We start from the raw sequence: 21,959 nt of genomic DNA, 5'->3' as shown, positions 1-21,959 counted from the left end.
TTAAGAACTATGTCCCTGCTTCTGTAATGTCCAGAGGATCATCATGAAATGCAGTGGTATCAGTGTAATTATTGTCTTTGAAAAAAAGTGTCATTTCTGTTTGTCTCACTGCATATTTCTTTCAGTTATCTTTTGTAGCATATTGTGCTGATTCTTTCTATGTATGTCAAAGTTTCATGAAGCTATGTTACTTGGCAGTGACACATCATGCGAAAGTTACTTTTGTCATCAACTTCCGCACACTAATGAATTTTCAATGTACGGGGTGTCCCAGGAGGAATCGTAAACATTCAGGGATAGGAGAGAAATGATCATTGGAAGAAAGAGTCTACCAAATATGAGCTCTTGAATGTATACCTAAGAGCTATGAGCACTTCTTCACCTTCTAGTATGAAACAAATGTTTTCTGCTGCAAACTCTTTCTTTGTCCACTGTATTTTGAGAGGAGGTAGTATGGACCAAAACAAGAAAAAAAGTTTGGCAACAAAGGCTCTAAAGTGCATTACCTAAGAGCTATGAACCCTTCTTTAGTTGAAGAGATGTGTTTCATAGTATTGAAGTGCTCATAGCTGTTATGGTATGCACCTTTAAACCCATGGTTACTAGGCATTTGTTTTGGTACTTACTACCATCCATCAATATATGGGAAGGTAAGAGCTTGTAGTAGAAGAGATTTGTGTCACTGTATCAAAGATGAAGTGCTCATGGCTCTTAAAGTATGCATTTTGGATACAATGTTTCTAGAATTTTTTGCTTTGAATGATAGTTCCTGTCATATATTGACGATTCCTCCTGGCGGCAACACAAAGGAAACAATAATCAGGTAGATTGTTATGGGAGACATTCAAGAAGTGTACTGTACCTGGACATTAAGAGCTGGATAGGGAAGAAGTAGAAGAAAACTACAACTTTCTATTGGTTATTCTTTGTTGTTTACTGAGAATCATTTTAGCAAGGAATCTATGCAGTGTGTGCATTTCCCATATAGTATGTCATTTCCCACCATTTCATGCCTTCCTCCATCCATATTTAATGACTGAGGTTTTTCCATTCTTTTGCTTATGTTCACTATATGAAGTTGCATATTAACAGAAAAATTATAGTAAGATTTCAGTTGTTGTATGAAGTAGAGACCTTTCTTTAACTTCTGCCCAGTATATTAAAAAAATAATGGCCTCTCAAAGCTAAAACACACAAGCCCCTCTGTTTCATTTACTCTCCTTTTTTCAATGACAGTTACCACACTTCAGTTTTGGTTATCAGTTGTCATTTAATGTGAACTATGTAGGCAGATTTGTCTTATGTCATTGTTGTTTTCATATTTGATTTAGTTATGTTTTTATTACTTTATATTTTTACTGTTGTAATAACATATCAATTGTTTCCTTTCCTTTTCTTTTCCATATTCACCTGTCATCTATGTGGAATGTCATCATCACTGCTCAATCATTATTAATGCATCTGCCCTCCACAAAATGACTTATTACTGGTGATGTGGAAGGTAAGATGATGATTTTAGTGATTTTTATCCCTGTGTGCAAAGTCATTTGACAAGAAATCAAGAACACAAACATTTCAATATTCATTGTAAAATTCGGAAACCACAGCATAATTGTTTGAATGCAGACTTTTTAATGTTAAACCATTTAGCAGTAGACAGTACAAATTTGTCCTCTAATTTTAATATGAAACAAAGTAATGTGCCCAAGGAATTTTCGCTAACTGTTAATGAAAGAACCGAAAAATTTGGCAGTGTAAACAATATTTGTGGAACTACGAATTCTTCAGGAAACTCTGGGATGCGGATAATTAACAATGACTCATCAAATGACAGAATGAAGGCTGTTAATAGCTGTCCTGAGACCCAATTGAAATTTCAAATACCACGCCTACAGAAACTTCGTAAAGATTCAGATAAAGAAAACATAGCAGAAGGGGATGATTCAGATTCAGATGAAATAGCATTTTCTTCACTGGCTACACTTGCAAAACAGTATTCTTTGAAGAATGCAACTCCTTCAGAAAAGAAGTTAGAAATACTGGAGATAAGTCAATCTGAACTTTCATGCAGGGCACCAACAGTTCCATCTTTAAGAAATTGTGGTACGACAAGTGAGATGTTCATAGATGCAAATAGTCATGGAGCAGTCTGTGATGAACTACTAAAATGCCACAGTGAAAGTTTTGGTTCTGCAGATGCTCCGGACACAGCAAGCAAAGATATAGTACCCCATAAACCCCATTGTGAACAATATTCAAAAAATGAAGAGAGACATTTGTCTATTGACGATATAGATGCAACATCTGAAAGTGGAATGGCAGAGAGATTCAGTAAATTGTCAACACAGAATGCAGGTGAATCTGCAGGCCCATTAGGATCTCCAGTTTTATTAAATTTGTGTCAGAGTGATACAAAGTCAAAAGTTCAAATGGTTAATCATGTGCCTTGTTTAAGGAAAGTGAAGAGCAGTGACAAAACAACATCATCATCTGGAAATCAAAACTTGTCTTCTTTGTCGGAAATTTTCAAAAATCATCTAGTACACAAATCATCTTCATACTGCAATAGCCCTCATGCAGTTGGTAATTATGAGGTTATGAAGTCAGAATCATGCCCACAGTTTGTTATACCACGTCTGCATATTGCACAGAAAAAGAGAGGTATATCTGAATCTTTGTCTGATGGTAGTCAAGATGTAAATACTTCTAGTATGGATAGTGCTATGGCAGATGAAGACAATGATACGGATAACTGGGTTATAGATTTGAAATGTGCTCTAAAGAACACACAAGGAGAGAGCACTAAAGATTCTGTTGTGGTTGGCTACCCAACACAAGATAAACGTTTTCCTATTGACTTGACATCAGAAGATCATTTATTTGTTCCTAACTTACCTTGTTTATTGGATGCAAGTGATGCATTAAGCGAGAAATATAGTCAGTCCAGGAGAGAACCATCAGCATTTGGTAAAGTGTTGTGCAGAAAGTGGAGAGTCCATCATGTAAAAAGTGTGTCCAAAAAGAGACAAATATCTGAAAGTATAAGCAGATTTACTTTCAATACTCCATCCCCAGATGATGTTATTTTGACCTATCTTAGATTGAAGTGATGAGTGTATTGTGCAGTTTGAAATATGGTGTTAAAATTTGTAGTGGTTGAAAAAGAACGACACCTCAGGTAATTAATAAGAATCATTGACATTTTAAATCATTGTGCCGTACAGTATATGTTGTTTTCATTTAATTAGATTTTGTTAAGTCAGTGGTATGGGCTTCTTTCTGTCTTTGGGACCAGGAACATTTACACTTTTATACAAACATTTTCTTTTGTTACTCCATTGTCCTTACTTGGGAATTCTCTGGTTCACTACAGTAAATCATTTGTCATTGTGTTCTGCTTTCATGTCTCTACATAGATATAACATTAATTCATTGGCTTGGGAGTACATTTTTGTTGAATAGTGAGCAACTGACAGACCTGTGCATACAGTTTGTTGGATGCAGTTTAAAACTCTTATTCACACAAACTACATTTCCTTTTGCTTAAGTGATATATTTTTACTCATTGAAAAAGTATTTCAATTAAAACTACAATTATTTCACTGAGGTATAAATTTGACGGTTTGGAATAATATTATCACAATTTACTTTTGTGAAATTTTACAGGATAACAAATGTAAAGTTTCGTTGTTTCTCAAAAATCACCACTTAACTTTACAGTCTTGATGTTTATTTAGAAAGACCATTTATATCAGTGGCATTCACTTTATTTCAGTGATTACATATATGGATGTGTTTTGGGAGTGAAAATTGCTGTTAAATTCATTAGTAACCAAAATTAACAGCACTTTAAGATTTTATTCCTCTAAACGTACATGGTTATCAATGCACGGTGCACATGTTAAAAAACTATGTTGTGCTCTGTGTATGACAGTAACAGTTGAAACCAGTGTCAGTTCAGCAGTGAATTTCTGTGCATGGACACACATGTAAGTGAAGTACAAAAAAATTTGATATTAAAAAAAAAAAAAGATAAAATTTAAACTGAAAATGTAGCTGTCATCAAAATACAATTATTACACACCTTTATTCATCTTGATTAACATGAGGTTCACATGTGCAAGTTGTCATAAAAGCCATGGTAAGTAGTTGGTATAGTATTTCTCTTGCAAAGCAGCAATCAAGTTGAATATTATCCCCTCTTAAGTTGGTAGTGGTGAGGAATATGTGAATGGCAATGTAGCTGCGTGTTCTATATGTGGCCTACAGCCTCAGAGTTATGCAATGAATCATTTGCTTTGTACTCCGCACCATATTAATATTTGAAAAAACATGTTCCATGGTTTCTATTTCTTCACTATCAAAACTGTCACTCCAACCCATTTCATCCTTTCTCAATTTTCTGTTGTGGTCCAATCTGTAACCTTAGAATATGCCTCTTTGAAATAGAGAAAAAAATCACTTTGCCAGATCTCAGACATGTATCATTTTCTACCTTGTTGTCCTGTAGCAGCTGGTGTATACCATTGAGCTAGTATATAAATGCGGACGCCCTTTTTTGGCTCTCTTATAATGCCATACATGCTGTCTCCTTCATTTTTAATGTGCTCCTTCTCTAAAGCCTAAATTGAATCAATTGACAGGTTAGCTACACTGAGGAAACACATGATAAAGACAAATCTGCTTTGATGTTGGCCACTGCAGTCATCATAAATAGAAAGAAAATTTCCAGTGCCCTCATCCCACATTGGCAATCTTCTTTTCTCTTCCTTAGGTTACAGATAGTAAAATTGTAAGTGACGAGTTTTCATTAGTAGTAGAATAAATATGTGTCAAAGTAGGGAGAATTCAGTAGCTGCTGGAGATTAAAGCAGGCACACAGGAATGTATTGTCATTCTGGCCCTTCATCTTGTCAGTAATGTTTCTCTGCAAACACCATAATTATCTTTATTCAGTAAATGTCTGCCTGTGGTATCTTCCAAGGTAGCTTTTCTTCCAGGATCTGAATCCATGTGTGTCTCCCACACATCATAGTTAACTTTGTTTTTTCTTTCTTTTTGAAAAATCCTAGTTTGTACTCAGCATTAAAAACTTTTTCGCCCATCCAAGCAGAAGAATATGCCCCCCCCCCCTCTCCTTGCATTTCCCATGTACATTCTAAGCATTTTTCAGACACATAAGAGTGTTACCTATTTAATATTATCCTACATTTTCAAAAAATTCTATATAATCCCTAATCCCTTGCATAATAACCTCTGATGTGTGATATTTGGTGTGCTTGCATTGTTTCCTGTAACTCTGTATAGATTCAGGACTAATTTTTGCTGAAATTGTTTTTACCCACTGATCAGTAATACCAAACACATTCAAAATCATTGTTTTACTACACAGTTGAATGCCACCAAAGAACTGCCAAACACTAATTATTTGATCTCACAAGCCTCATGCTGTACCAATGTAAAGGATGATATGTCACAGAAATCTGATCTGGTGTCTAGTTATGATGATTGGTCTTTCATGTTTGCAAGCTATACCAATAAAGATAACACGTACAGTCATATTACACCAGATAAATGTGAGGTTGGATAATGAGAAGACATGTGACTCCATTGATAGTTAAGATAGTATTGTTCTGAACCGCTGAATTGTATTAGTATTGAATTAAAAAGACTGAATTGATATTTTCTTTTTACGGTCCTTTTGTCACTATACTGAGGCAGAATTTTAATGTAGATTGTGGTGTTATTAGTGATTCATTGGTCTCAAATAATGTGCACTTGTGATTGATTTTTATTTTTTTATGTATTTATTACAGTACAATGACAATTTGCTCACATATGGTACAAATTTCTCTCTTCGTGTGATAGAAATAGTTTTTTTAAAAAAATGAAATCATTGTTGAAAATATGGTTGTGCATATTGCGACTATTGATTTTTATATGTTTAATAAAGGAAATTCCCATTTGTTTTTTATTTAGCTGTGCCAGCTTTATCTCTGTTTGTATGTGGCAAAGATACTCAATCATCTTCCTTCAGAGAGACACTTTCTGTTCTTAAGTCAAGTTGAAAAATGGGCAAAGAAGTTATTTCATGCCTTTTCCCAAAACATTATTCTTAAAATTCTTTCTTTTTTGGAGTAGAACTACATGGTTCAGATCTTAAAAGTATGCCAAGCTATTTCCATGTGTTTTGCGAATGGTAAGAACTGAGCTTCCCACATTTGGTATGTGGGTTTATCAACTTGTATATCACTTGGTTATAATTGTGTTCTTTCTCTTAAAACTTCTGATTGCTGTTTTGTTTAAGATATATGCATAAAGCATAACAGAAGGCAGCAATTTCATGCTTTAAGTGCACCATCTGTCTGCAAATCATCAAGAACAATACAAATTATAAACCAAAATGGAGTATAAAGCCTATTCCTTACACACGACACCTTGTCTAAGCTATGTACTTGATAATGGCTTTAAAATTCTAAAACAGTTACAGAATGAAGAGGTGGTCTATGTCAGTATAAAGTAAGTGGAGAAAAGCCACCTTCATTTAATAAACTTATGGTTGTGGAGCCCAGTATGAATATGATGTAATATATAAATCGAAAACGGCATTTGCATTTAGGAACACCAGCTTTAGAGACACAATACTTAGTTCTGTGGTAGTGAAATACCAACAAAAAAAAAAGGGCATAAAGTACACATAGAAAAGATTTTTTTAAAATTTCTGATTGGTTAAATTGGGGCACACAGAGAAAAATTACTCTTGCTGTCGTGTCATAATTGATGTGCCCATGTGTGTATTTATTCGTGGAAGGTATAGATTGTTAAATCTCAGGAACAGCCATTGTCAGCTGCACGTTGCTAAGCTATTTCTTTCCACAAAGTCCTGTATTAAGCTATCTGTCGTCATTCAGCTGGGAACTATTGGATTGGTGCACAAGTTCGTAGCATTTTTCCATAAGTTTAACACACACACACACACACACACACACATACACACACATGTGACAGAAACTTTAGTCATCAATAATATATTTGCCTTCACTACTTACAGCAGTCTGCCAATCTGGGGTTGTTGTTGTTGTGGTCTTCAGTCCTGAGACTGGTTTGATGCAGCTCTCCATGCCACTCTATCCTGTGCAAGCTTCTTCATCTCCCAGTACATACTGCAGCCTACATCCTTCTGAATCAATACCTCCTCATTAGTTATGTGATCTACCCATCTAATCTTCAGCATTCTTCTGTGGCACCACATTTCGAAAGCTTCTATTCTCTTCTTGTCTAAACTATTTATCATCCATGTTTCACTTCCATACATGGCTTCACTCCATACAAATACTTTCAGAAACGACTTCCTGACACTTAAATCAATATTCGATGTTAACAAAGTTCTCTTCTTCAGAAACTGTAGAAATAACGTAGTTTTGGGGTGAAGAACTTGTTGACACATGTTTGTAGTGCACTTTCATCTGGAAAGGAAATCCCTTGAAGGTTGTTTGATAGAGTGTGGGAAAGGTGAAAATCTGAGGGCACAAGATCAGGTGAATAAGGTGGGTATGGGAAGACCTCCCAACCCAACTCCTGTATAATGTTTTTTGTCAGTTTAGCAATATGCCGGCAGGCATTACCGTGGAGTAGCATTACTTCATGCAGTGTTCCTGGTTGTTGTTCTAGGATTGTATCTGCTAGACACTACAGTGTTGGCAAAAAATGTCAGCAGTGATTGTTACACCTCAGGGGTCAATCCGTAGTATACCCCACAGTCGCTGTTCCACCAGATGCATAACATTATCTTTTGTGGATGTTCACAGGTCTTTGTACAGAAAGTTGCTGCTTTGTGCTCAACCATTCCTTTCTTTTCCTTGTGTTTGCATACAAACAACTTTTCTCATCAGCAATAACAATACATGATAGGAGGGATGATCACAGTTCATCACATCTGCTCGTTCTCGAGTACACTGATATGGGTCATTGTGGAGTAATGCATTTAAATTATCTTCATCAAACCCCAAAGGTCTTTCTGAATGAATGTGGAGGGTTACCAATGTCAAAACAGTCCTCCTTAAAATGAGAAAACCATTTTCTTGCCGTGTTCTGTCCAGTGGCATTCTCTCCGTACACGGCACAGATTTCTCCAGTAGCCTCCATTGCTGTCACCCATTTATTCAACTGAAATGTCGGAAATGTTCCAATTTCTCCACTTGGCACTCCATTTTCTAGCATCCATAGCTCTATTCACTGTCTCTGAATGACAAAATGACAGGTATGTAAACTCAAACTGCAACAGTGAACTACAAATTAATATAAATCCACAGCAACCAGAATGCCAACATGAAAACAGAAACACTGTGAACTTAAGTGCCAATCTAATAATTACATGTGATGTCCCATGAGGTTCCGTTATAGGCTCTTCATTTTTTTCCTGGTTTTGTTAGCGACCTTTCACAGTAACATTAGCAGATGCCAAGCTTGTTTGTTTAGCAGATGACACAAACATTGCAATAAACAGCAACTAATGTATAGTTTTAGAATTACTGGCAAATGAAATTTTCATAGACATTAGTAAACAGTTCCTGGCCAATTCTTTAGCACAAAACTTTGAAAAGATACATTATTTAAAGTTCAGAACTTGCAAGAGGTTTCTTCACAGTATATGTCTAAAATGTGAAGGCAAGCAGACAGACTGGTTAACAGTGTTACATTCTTGAAATTACAACTAGTTAGTAAGTTTAGTTGGGTGGAGCATTCCACAGAACTGCTGAAGCACTGGAACAAATCTTTATTTGCTGTGCAGATGTTGTTAATATAGGAGATGTAAAAATGAAAAAGCTAGCATACTTCCCTTACTCTTATTACCTAATATTGTAATGGAGTAACTTACCAAGCCAAGTTCAAGTTTTCAGAGCTCAAAAAAGTGTGATACAAATTATTTGTGGTGTGAACTCAAAAATGTCCTGCAGAGGCCTGTTCAAGGAACTAAGGATCATAGCTGCTACTTGCTAATTTATTGTTTCTTGACTGAAATTTGTCACATATAGTATATCTTTTTTTTCAAACCAACACCTTAGTTCATTACATCAGTTCTAGAAAGAAGAGTAATCTTCATAAAGATTGGAAGTCTTGTCTTTTGCCCTAGAAAGGTGCCCATTATTCAGGAACACACATTTTCAATAACTTACCAACATATATAAAACATTTAAACAAATAATGAAGTTCATTGTAAGAGGAGCCTACAGAAGTTATTGGTAGCCAATTCTGTTTCCTTCATTGAAGAATGTTGTGGTGAAACTGATCGATGCACATAGTATAAATAATATGTAAAATATTACTTCTGCACATCTGTGCTGTAATATGATTAATTTAAATAGTATCATAAACAAATTTTCTGTTTGATGGAGCATTGCGACAGTAGACAGATTGTTGGCACCTGTACAGATCTGAGGACCAAATTTTTGCTTGAAGCTCCAGGTGACATGGTATTGTGATCAGTTTCATTTGGCACTTAACATAGAGTTGAAGAGTATGCTTAACATGAGAATGGTAAACCTGGCTCTAACTGTAGTTAGTGTGTGGTTGTTCATACTAGTGGACAGTTAGACACTTTGGAGTACACATGTGACCATTCCAAACCAGTACACCTGTTAAGCCAATGGTAATGCATAAAAGTTAGCAGTAGGATCTGTACACAGCATTAAAGGAACTCACATGGATTAGCAATTTAGTCTGTGTGTTGTTAACTGTGACAGCAAGGTCTGAATGGACTAAAAAGTAATATACACAGAGTTGGTGATGATACCAATATTTGTGAGGTGCTTTTGTGAAATGAAATGACATCTCATGTGTCTGCCCTGTTTGTACATCAGATTCACTCATTACTCATCTGCAGGAGCTTATTGGATACCTGCATGTGTAGTAAAGCTGTACACCTTCTCATCAATCCCTACTTGCCAGAGCGCATGTGAGCGCGCGCATATATCTGTGTGTGTGTGTGTGTGTGTGTGTGTGTGTGTGTGTCAACACTCCATTGATTTAACGTTACTTGCTGTACCTTCAAGGTCAACTAACCTCAATCCTAGTGAGTGCTTTGAAGATTAAAGTCAGTTGAGGTCCCAGTGACAGCCAGAATGAAAAGAAATGCAATTAGTGTCTGGTTAATGCTTGAAGAGGACTCCTGCTGTTCAGTGTTCTTTCAGGACTCACTTCCCAGTTTTAACCAAGATCTTGCACGTGAGTATGCATGTCAGGAATGTTCGCTGTTTGTGGTTGCCACACAGTTCAACCCAGGAGCAAAACCTTTCATATTTGGTGTACCGTTGACAGTCTTAATGTGTTTTAGTAGCAGCTGTTCAAAATCTGATGCATCTGCATTCTTGATGATGATATTTGTCTCCTAAACCAGACAAGAACAAGGAAAGTAGGTGATGCAAGTGGGCACTTCAAGAATTAAGAGCAGGCTATTGTGCTGGAATGTCTGCTCAACTTCTCAAGGGCAAAAAAAAAAAAAAAAAAAAAAAGTCCAATTTCTGTATGGGAATTCATTCCATCATGAGAACACATGTCCAAAATGAAAATACTTGCAACATCAACACCTTTAACTCCAAACCTGATTCCAGATGTTGCCTTCATCTCATTTTTAAACTGTAAGGAACCATCTGTGTGAATCATTTAAAAACTCTACTTAGAAAAACAGTCTAGGTCACAGAAATCACGTTTATTGATGACTGGGTTCATTCCAAAGATGGACCATCGTCAGAACATACTATGAGGCTTGGGTGTGGAGATGAATCCCTGAAGCAGGAACTGCAGAAGTCTCCAGATGGTTTCAACTGCTGAATTAATCAGCTGTTCATAGCATTTGGAGGATTCTGCAGTTCCTGCTCTGCACATCCATCTCCAGACGTCAACTTTAGAATATGGTCTGAATATGGTCTGCATTTGCATTGAAGCTGGTCACAAGTAAATGTGATTTGTGCGATCTAGTCTCCTTCCCTATGTACAATTGTGCAAATCAATCACTGTTTTCACAAAATGTTTCTGAAAGCATATCATTTCAAAACATTGAAATGATCTTACACAGTCTTCACATGGAGGCATACAGAGAAGCTTTCACTAAGTGGTTTGAGATGCTTCAGTGTGGTATGAAACTGCAAGGGGAGTTATTTGTAAAGATGTGAAGGTAAGTTTTAAGAAAGGTACATGTATTAAGGAGACCTATACTTCCCACATGGCTTCATAAATGTGGGTCAACTATGGATATTTTTGTTATAAAATAATTTTGTATTTTTCAAAATTCATTTTTCCTAAAGAGGGCTATTGCAAAGGAACAGCTCTGCTTACTCATCGTCATTAATACATACTTCTGCACATTGTTCAGACTGTTACAAATCATACAGTGATAACCAGGTTTAAACCCATTTGTGATATGGCGTTCTCTTTTATCATTCAGCAGAATGTTTTGAAAGAGGAATTTGACCCAGGTCAAACAAATGTTAAGCATTTTGTGGACTGTAAGAATTGATACTCGGATCTTAAGTAAATGTTTTAATCACTGTGTGATCTTTCTTTTTGTCTCTTTTTACTTTTATGTTCTTGTGTTATTTTTGCAGTGTTGCACTGTGATGGGTAACAGTTTATCCAGATCTTTTGACACGTCAATTCAGTCAGTTATATTGGATCCCATGAGCCACCAACTTGCCAATTTACATTGGAGAGCCAAAGAAACTGGTAAACCTGCCTAATATCGTGTAGGGCCCCCGCGAGCTTGCAAAAGTGCCACAACGTGACATGTCATGGACTTGACTAATGTCTGAAGTCATGCTGGAGGAAACTGACATAATGAATCCTGCAGGACTGTCCATAAATCCATAAGAGTATGAGGGGATAGAGATCTATTCCGAACAGCATATTGCAAGGCATCCCAGATATGCCCAATAATGTTCATGTCTGGGGAGTTTGGTGGCCAACGGAAGCGTTTAAACTCAGAAGAGTGTTCCTGGAGCCACTCTGTAGCAATTCTGGATGTGTGGGGTGTCGCATTGTCCTGCTGGAATTGTCCAAGTTCGTCGGAATACACAGTGGACATGAATGGATGCAGGTGATCAGACAGGATGCTTATGTGCATGTCACCTGTCACATTCTTATCTAGATGTATAATGGGTCCCATATCACTCCAATTCCACACACCCACACCATTACAGAGCGTCCACCAGCTTCAAAAGTCTGCTGCTTATATGCAGGGATCATGATTTCATGAGGTTGTCTACATCTACATCTACATGGATACTTTGCAAATCACATTTAAGTGCCTGGCAGAGGGTTCATAGAACCATCTTCACAATTCTCTATTACTCCTATCTCGTATAGCGCACGCAAAGAATGAGCACCTTTATCTTTCCATCAGGGCTCTGATTTCCCTTATTTTGTCGTGATGATCGTTCCGCCCTATGTAGGTCGGTGTCAACAAAATATTTTCGCATTTGGAGGAGAAAGTTGGTGATTAGAATTTCGTGAGAAGATTCCGTCGCAATGAAAAACACCTTTCTTTTAATGATTTCCAGCCAAAATCCTGTATCATTTCTGTGACACTCTCTCCCATATTTCGCGATAATACGTGTCGCGTTTCTTTGAACTTTTTCAATGTACTCCGTCAGTCCTTCCTGGTAAGGATCCCACACCGCGTAGCAGTATTCTAAAAGAGGATGGACAAGCATAGTGTAGGCAGTGTCCTTAGTAGGTCTGTTACATTTTCCAAGTGTCCTGCCCATAAAATGCAGCCTTTGTTTAGTCTTCCCCGCAACATTTTCTATGTGTTCTTTCTAATTTAAGTTGTTTGTAATTGTAATTCCTAGGTATTTAGTTGAATTTACGGCTTTTAGATTAGACTGATTTATTGTGTAACTGAAGTTTGAGTTCCTTTTAGCACTCATGTGGATAACCTCACACTTTTCGTTATTTAGGGTCAACTGCCACTTTTTGCACCATGCAGATATTTTTTCTAAATCGTTCTGCAGTTTTTTTGATCTTCTGATGACTTTGTTAATCAATAAACGACATCGTCACCTGCAAACAACTGAAGACGGCTGCTCAGATTGTCTCCCATATCGTTTATATAGATAAGGAACAGCAAAGGGCCTAAAACACTACCTTGGGGAACGCCTGAAATCACTTCTGTTTTACTCGATGACTTTCCATCAATTACTATGAACTGCAACCTCTCTGTCACGAAATCACAAATCCAGTCACATAACCGAGACGATATTCCATAAGCACGCAATTTTACTACGAGCCGCTTGTGTGGTGCAATGTAAAAGCCTTCCGGAAATCCAGAAATACGGAATCGATCTGAAATCCCTCGTCAATAGCACTCAGCACTTCATGTGAATAAAATAAAGAGCTAGTTGTGTTTCACAGGAACGATGTTTTCTAAATCAATGTTGACTGTGTGTCAATAGACCGTTTTCTTCAATGTAATTCATAATGTTCGAACACAATTTATGTTTTAAAATCTTGCTGCACCCATCGACGTTAATGATATGTGTCTGTAATTTAGTGGATTACTCCTACTACCTTTCTTGAATATTTGTGTGAACTGGGCAACTTTCCAGTCTTTGGGTATGGATCTTTCGTCGAGCAAACGGTTGTATATGATTGTTCAGAATGGAGCTAATGCATCAGATACTCAGAAAGGAACCTAATTGGTACACAGTCTGGACCAAAAGACCTGCTTTTATTAAGTGATTTAAGTTGCTTTACTACTCAGAGGATATCTACTTCTACATTACCCATGTTGGCAGCTGTTCTCGATTCGAATTCTGGAACATGTACTACTTCTTCTTTTGCGAAGACATTTCGGAAGGCTGTGTTTAGTAATTCTGCTTTGGCGGCACTGTCTTCCATAGTATCTCCATTGCTATCGCGCAGAGAAGGCATTGATTGTTTCTTGCCGCTAACATACTTCACACACAACCAGAATCTCCTTGAATTTTCTGCCAGGTTTCATGACAAAGTTTTGTTGTGGAAACTGTTATAGGTGTCTCGCATTGAACTCCGCGCTAAGTTTCGAGCTTCTGTAAAGGATCGCCAATCTTGGGGATTTTGCGTCTGTTTAAATTTGGCATGTTTGTTTTGTTGTTTCTGCAACAGTATTCTAACCCATTTTGTGTACCAAGGAAGATCAGCTCCGTCGTTTGTTAGTTTATTTGGTATAAACCTCTTAATTGCTGCGTGCACATCCATCCACTTGATGCAATTTGAAACAAGACTTGACCGACCAGACAACATGTTTCCAGTCATCAACAGTCCAATATCAGTGTTGACGGGCCCAGGCAAGGCATCAAGCTTTGTGTCCTGCAGTCATCAAGGGTACACGAGTGGACCTTTACCTCCAAAAGTCCATATTGATGATGTTTCATTGAATGACAAACTGCCTATTGGCTTCTGTCTCGGGTTCTTCGGCCGACGTTCATCTAATGATTTTTCTAATGTTTCGCCAGCACGAGTGTGTCTGTCTTCCATAGTATCTCCATTGCTATCTCGCAGAGAAGGCATTGATTGTTTCTTGCCGCTAACATACTTAACATACAACCAGAATCTCCTTGAATTTTCTGCCAGGTTTCGTGACAAAGTTTTGTTGTGGAAACTGTTATAGGTGTCTCGCATTGAACTCGGTGCTAAGTTTCGAGCTTCACCACCGGCAATGGAGGGTGAAGCTTTGACAATGCCAGCCACTCGTGCTGGCGAAACGTCAGAAAAATCATTAGATGAACATCAGCCGAAGAACCCGAGACAGAAGCCAATAGGCAGTTTGTAAACAAGTGGCCACGAAAGCCTTAACAATTTTGTTTCATTGAATGGTTCAAATGCTGACACTTGTTGATGGCACAGCATTGAAATCCACAGAAATTTGCAGAGGGGTTGCACTTCTGTTATGTTGAACGAGTCTCTTCAGTCCTCATCGGTCCCATTCCTGCAGGATCTTTTTCTGGCTGCAGCAATGTCGGAGATTTGATATTTTACCGGATTCCTGATGTTCATGGTACATTATATGCAGTTCAGAACCTGTAAGAGATTTCCTTCCAGCATGAGTGTAACATATGAAGACATGCAGTTTGAAGAGGTTGACAGTGTTAAATTTCTGGGATTACAACTCGATAATAAAATTAGTTGGGAAGGGCATACCATAAAATTGCTTAAGCATCTACACAAGTCTGTATTTGCTGTGAATGATGTCAGATGTAGGAGATATAAATATAAAAAACTTGCATACTTTGCTTACTTTCATTCTGTTATATCATATGGAATCATATTCTGGGGCAACTCGTCAAAACAAGCAAAGGTTCTTAGAGTGCAAAAGCATGTGATAAGAATCGTTTGTCATGTAAATTCAAGAACATCTTATAGAAACCTGTTCAAGGAACTTTGTATTCTAACCACTGCTTCTTAGTATATTTATTCCTTAATGAAATTTGTTGCAAGAAATACATCTCTATTTACAACCAATAGCTTAGCATATAGTATCAATACTAGGAATAAGAACAATCTACATAAAGACCTAAAATCACTTGCCTTGGTCCAAAAAGGGGTCCAATATTCAGGAACCCACATTTTAATTAAATTGCCAGCAAACATTAAAAACTTTGTTTCAGATAAAGCATGGTGTAAACAGAGTTTGAAAGACTTTTTGATAGGCAACTCCTTCTTCTCCATAGATGAATATCTTAATAGAGACTGTTAAGCCAGCTTAAGTAAAAATATTTGTTAGAGTTCAGCTTTGAAAACACTCAAGATTAGGTATTTTGTGTCTGATAAATTTATTAATAGTACATAACATTGTTTCATTCTGACAGCCTGTTAATTCTGTAAATATTATCTGTTCCAGTTTATTGCATTGTACAGGGTGTTTATAAATGAATATTAGGGTTTTAACACTTTATAATATGTATTATATTAAACTTACAGTTATAAATGATATCTCAAATGAAAGAGCAACTCAAACAGTTTTACCAAGAACGTTATAAATGTTCAATGTGAGCACCATTTGTCACCCGGCGCACATGAAGTCTATAGCTGAGTTGTTCCCAAACGTTGATAAGTGTGTCTTCAGTGATTGTAGCAATAGCTGCTTCAATCTCATTCCTTAATTCAGGGAGGTCTGCAGGTAGCAGAGGCATGTACACACAATCCTTGATGAAGCCCCAAAGGAAAAAAATCACATGGCGTTAGGTCGGGTGAACGTGGAGGCCATGCAAAGCAAGCCCTGTCATTGGCGTTTGGGAAGAACTCGGCTATAGACTTGGTGTGTGCGCTTTTGTCTTCTTGCTGAAGGGTCGTAATGCTAGACTTCATATGCAACATACGACAAATGATGAAGGGTACGGTACTGTCAAAAGTAGCACTTTTGTAACTTTCCTGGTAGTTCTACTTTATGCACAGGTGTAAAAATCCACACAGAGTCTCCTAGTCTGTATCTCACTGGGTGGTGCTTGGCATTAGAGTGCTCTCGGTCTTTCTCTTGGATATCCAGGGTCCGTATATGAGCCAGTTGCCTTGCTTCTTCAGTCCTGGTGACGAGGTATTCCACACAATCATCTCAAGTATCTTCCAGTTGAAATGATTACAGCGTATAAACTGTAATTTCACCTTGCAATTGTATAACAGAAAGAACAGTGTGAAGGCTGTAGTGTCTTGCTTCGCTACGATGCATGTGAATGTCCCAATGGGCAGTACTCTAACCCAATCTCTCTGTTCGACATCAGCATATATTGAGAGCATATCTACTAATGTCTTATGAAAGCATTCTTTGAAGCCATTCATCTGTGGATGGTGGGCATATTTCATTCTGAGGCTGATGTTACAATGTGAAATTACCTTTAATACTAGTCTCGACTGGAAAACAGTTCCACAATCCAAGATCGTTACACAGGGTGCTCTGTGCTTAAAAATATCTTCTACAAGGAACTTTCCAATTTTTGGAGCTTTGATGACAGCATAGTGGATGAAGCAGCCAGTGCAGACTGTTATCCATTGATTTCCGTTTGTTGTCTGTGGGAATCTCCCATGGAGGTCACATACTATTTGGTGGAATAGTGCTGCCGCAGGCGGGATTGTTACCAGATGCCCTGCTGTGCTACCGTTGTTGACATTCTCTGTAATGGCTCAAGTAGTGTGTAACAGTTCGGTAGAGAGCTGGACAGTGACAGCTGCTGATGAGATTCTGGAGCTTCATGAAAATACTTGTGGATACCTGGCAATGGGATGGGATGATGAGCAATCATTTATGCCCCACTGGTTCACAGTTCATCTTGTACAGTACCTCATTTCTTAATTGGAATTCTCCTTTGGTTGGTTCCTTCTTCTTCAAGGCTTCTAATATTTTCAACAGTTCCCTTTTCTTCAAGGCTTCTATGGTTTTCAATAGTTACCTCTGCTCAGCAGTGGTGCCATTTAATGCAGTGATGACAAATTTCATCCACACTGCTGTGTTCTGCCAAAGGATGTGTGTAAAGGTAGTTCGCATCCTTGTTTGCGTTTGCTTTTGTGAACTGCTATGGTGTCATACTCCTGAGGCCTCTATGTCTGTCTTGCCAGTTGACCCAACGGATCCTTCAGGCTAGTGTGTCTGCATTCTCGTCATACAGACTGGAGAAGATGTTAGCATGTCCTTAAGAATAGGGAAAGGTTTTTCTTGCTACTTATTTCAGGAAAATTAGGAATCTCATTGCAATAGCTCTTGCAAGGGACATGCCTTGCCACAGAAGTCCTCTATGAATAGTCGAGTAGTATGAGCACATTTCAACAAAATTCCTCACATCACGAATGTGCTGAGAAAATCTGTGACTGCTGTTATTTTCTCTGGATCAGGACGGTCTGCATTGACATTTACTAGATGCACCAAGATTTTTATTCCTTGGGTGGTGAACAAGAGGCACATTTTCAAATTCATGCAGAGGCCCTGTCTGAACACACTTAAACATGGTTGTCAAATGTTCTTCAAAGGGTTCAAAAAATGACAGTGTCAACCAGTTAGCAAAGACACATTGTCTGTTTATAATGTCAAAGCAGGTTGTCCAGCAATGTTTGAAGGTGGATGGTGCATTACACAGTTCCAAACAGCATAACTTTAAACTTGTGAAAGCTCTTCCCTGTGCTTGGACCTCTTCCTCCCGAACTCGTTGTCGAGAGGAGGTAATTTTAACTAGACTTCGGATAGGGCACTGTCTTTTTAGCCATCGACATCTTTTAAGGGGCGATCCTCCCCCACTCTGTCCCCACTGCTCTCAGCTGTGGACGGTAAGACACCTTTTACTTGAGTGCCCCTATTTTACTTCGTTACGCGCCCGTCTACAGCTGTCGCCTGATATATCGTCCATTTTAGCAGATGACATGCGCTCAGCCGATCGCGTTCTCGAGTTTATTAGTGCCAGTGAGATGACGTCAGTCATTTAAAGCTCTTTTTGGAGACAACCAACCCCCTTCTGTAGTGGTTTTTTAAGCTTTCCTTCTGCTTTTAGTTTCTCCAATTTTTTGAGTTTCGTTCCCATTGCTGCTGGTTTCCATTTTCATTTTTTACCTTTTCCTAAGTCACAGACCGGGCGCTAATGACCATAGCAGTTTTGCACCCTAAAACAAAAAAAAAGAAACTTTAAACTTGTCGAGACCGTCAGAAGTAATTAAGACAGCCTTTTGCATTCAGCCTGGTTGAACTTGATTTGGCATTAGCCTTTTTACATGGCCACAGTTGAGAAATACTTTGCTCCTTTCAAGCACTGTAAATGATATCATCAGTGTGCAGCAGTGGATAGACATCTTTCTCCATGATTATATTCAGTTATCAGAAGTCAGTACAGAGAAGCCAAGAGCTGTCCTCCTTTCCAAGGATCACAGGAGAGGACCAAGGTTCGCAGAAGAGGACTGATGATGAATCTTGCAGCATCTTCTGTACTTCCTCTCAGATAAGGTGTGTTCATATGGCATTTTAGTGTGGGCCACTTAGTATGTCTTTTCTCCACTCTGGATTTGAAAGCGTCTGAAAACTGATACAGGTTGGCTATAACTTGCAGATGTCATTCCTTGGTGAGACCAGATGCTATTGGCAGTTTGATAGTAGCTTCCTCCCCTGGGTAGTGTGTAGTGGTAGTGGAGCACGATTCTTTGTTGTTGACATAAAGCTGCCATTCCTGGACTGGTTTTGCTGTCCCTATGCACGTGTCTGTAGGGATGAGTTGTGGCTGCTGATATTTAGTGGTCATAAGTTCTCTTTGACCACCTACAGTGCTCATGAATGTTGCTGGCATGTAGTTTCTTTTATGATCCTGAGTTTCTTTTTGAAATCAACAAAAAGCTTCACAGTTTAACTGGGCATCTCGGCTGATTACTGTAACTTATGTTGGTGATGAGCACGGTTTAACCTCTTCAGTGTCAAACAACTGCACAGAGCACTATTTGTTCTGTGTGCTTGTTGGAATTGATTCGTCATTCTGATCTTTATCAGTATGTGTTTATTTCTGTTGCTTGCAAGAAGTCCCATCTGAGAATAACATTATGACTGCATTGTAACAAAATGACGAATCCAGTGCTGTGTTAAGTCTCTAATAGCCTTGCAGTAAATGTTTCTATTGACTGGATATATTTCCCATTTATTACCTTCAGTTTAATAGCTTTCTTATTGTGGAACATTGTCTTCTATTGCTGACAATGATAAGCATCCGCCATTACAGAAAAGATGCTCCTGAGTTAACTAATTGTCTTAATCTGTAGGATATTGTGTGTGAAATAACAGCAGTTTTTTGAAAAATTTGACAAAATAATAAAATGGTGGACTTTGAAACAAAGATGTAGTTTTGTTGTTTGTTTTTGGTCACGGTTTCTGCAATAATTAACGAATAAATTGAGATACAGTGTATTTCGAGCTGACAGAATGAATTGCGGATGCACTAAAAATATTTCTTTCTGAAATTTGGCTGAATTACTCCTCTGGCATGTTGACAAGGAGTAATAGGCTAATTATTTTTTATTTTAATTCATTCATTAGTTATTGCAAAAAACCATGACCAAAAACACACAACAAAATTATATCTTTGTTTCAAACATCCACCATTTTATTATATTTTCAATTTTTTTTTTTTTTTAATTTTATTTCAGTTACGATTTGCCGACTGCAAGACTTCTGTCATGGACACACCTCTTTTTGTACACAGCAAGTTTGAACTCGTCAGATGGGGGCTTAATGGTGACTGAATTTCTTAAAAAATCCGAAAATGTTGTCGAAGAATCAATAAATAATGTGCAAAGAGATTTGTGGTGATTGCTTCATTAGTTTTTGGAAAGCAAACGCAAAAATTGCTTATTTTATAGGCTGACTGAGGATAAAGGATCATCAGGCCACCACATTCAGTGGGAGAGAGCCCAAGGAAGGGAGGAGGTAAAAATGGTTGTACAGATGAAAATGAAATGGAGGGAAAGAAAATTATATAGAGCATTTAAATGACAGGATTTTGAGGATAAGGAATAAAAATCAAAGGTCAGAATGCTGAGAACAGGAATTACAGGGAAAGCCAGTAATGAGTAAACAAAGACAGTTCAGGGGCAAAGTTGAAGGTGAAGAGATTCAGCCATGAGGGCTTACCAATACTCAGTCTTTCTAACTTACCAAGTGTGAAAATTATTATTTAAATTTTAATCAGTGGAAAATCCAGGATGAATAATGACAATATTATGAAAAGTGAAAAGGATAGACTGCTGTTCACCATATTGTGGAGATGGTGAGTCGCAGACAGGCACAACAAAAAGACTGCTTGGCAAGTAAGATTTTGGCCAAAAGGCCGCCTTGTGAATTAGAAAACCCACTGAGACATTCGTGCAAATGCTACTTGGACACAATGACCACTGTCTCTCGGCAGCCAGAGACGGCTCTGTGTGTGTGTGTGTGTGTGTGTGTGTGTGTGTGCGCGCGCGTGCGTGCGTGCGTGCGTGCGCGCGCGTGCGTGCGTGCGCGCGCGTGCGTGCGTGCGCGCGCGTGCGTGCGTGCGTGCGCACGTGTGCTTTGACTAACTTGTCTAGCAGTCTTTTTGTTGAGACTGTCTGCAGCTCAACATCTCCACTGTATGGTAAGCATAAGTGTAGCCTTTTCATAATATTATCATTATCTAAATTTCCTCACACAGTTCCTTTTTTCAGTTGTTTTGATCGTTTTTGCTGTAATATCATATTAAGTATTTTGTAAAAAAATAAAAAGTGAGAGAGAGAGTGAGTGAGAGATAGAGATAGATAGATAGATCTATTAATCCATGCACCTCTGTTGTTTTTTCTACTCAAATGCAGTGACATTGCTTCTGTTCCCTTGTGGGTTTTAAGATGCAATTGAGCAATTTTTATGTCTTGTGTAGAGTTTTGTGTACATTCCCTTTTAGAAAAATCTTCCTCATTCTTTATTTCCGCTTCAGCATTGTTTGTCATTTAGGCATTTGTTTTGCAGATTCATCCTACTTCTCAGCCCTTCTAGTTTCATTGTCCTAAGTCTGTTTCCTAATTGTCCAGTACTTTAGTTGTTCACTTTCATGAATCTTGGTGACGTTTGATCTTTTATGCTCTATCACCCTGTAGCATTGCTCCTACTTTCATTGTATTCAGAGTTACAGATGATTGATTTTGCCAACTAAATTTAGTTGTTTAGTAGCTGCTGTTGTTATGAACTCCAGACCAAAAACCAGTTTGGTGCAGCTCTCAACACTGTTCTTTTCTGCCAAACCCTCTTAATCTCTCCATAACTATTGCGAGTACATAGCATTGAACTTTTTGCTGTAGCCAAGTTGCGATCTCTCCAAATAAATTTTTTATCCCTTGCCCCTCTTGTGATATTCTGTATCTACTCAGTTATTGTTCAATTTACCCATTTAACCTTCAGCATTCTCATCATCATCGCAAGTCATGGTATTCATTACTGTCGTTACCCCATGAACCAAGCG

At 38.0% G+C, this 21,959-nt stretch overlaps 1 protein-coding gene across 2 annotated transcripts in view; it reads left to right on the top strand.

The window, feature by feature from the left end:
- LOC126260889 (protein HBS1) overlaps positions 1-21,959 on the top strand; it is a 211,050-nt gene that overhangs the window by 38,504 nt on the left and 150,587 nt on the right. The window contains exon 5 of one of the 2 annotated variants that reach the window (XM_049958334.1): positions 1,507-5,876. The exons of the other annotated variant lie outside the window; for it this stretch is intronic. Coding sequence (XP_049814291.1) covers positions 1,507-3,110 — 1,604 coding nt within the window. The 3' untranslated portion in view covers positions 3,111-5,876. Of the gene's footprint in view, positions 1-1,506; positions 5,877-21,959 lie in introns of those variants that run through there. 2 annotated transcript variants of the gene reach the window in all.

Source organism: Schistocerca nitens, chromosome 5 (assembly GCF_023898315.1).
Source record: "Schistocerca nitens isolate TAMUIC-IGC-003100 chromosome 5, iqSchNite1.1, whole genome shotgun sequence".
Classification (NCBI taxonomy): Eukaryota; Metazoa; Arthropoda; class Insecta; order Orthoptera; family Acrididae; genus Schistocerca; species Schistocerca nitens.
The sequence above is the reverse complement of the archived record's forward strand: the minus strand, read 5'-3'. Positions and strand labels throughout refer to the sequence as shown.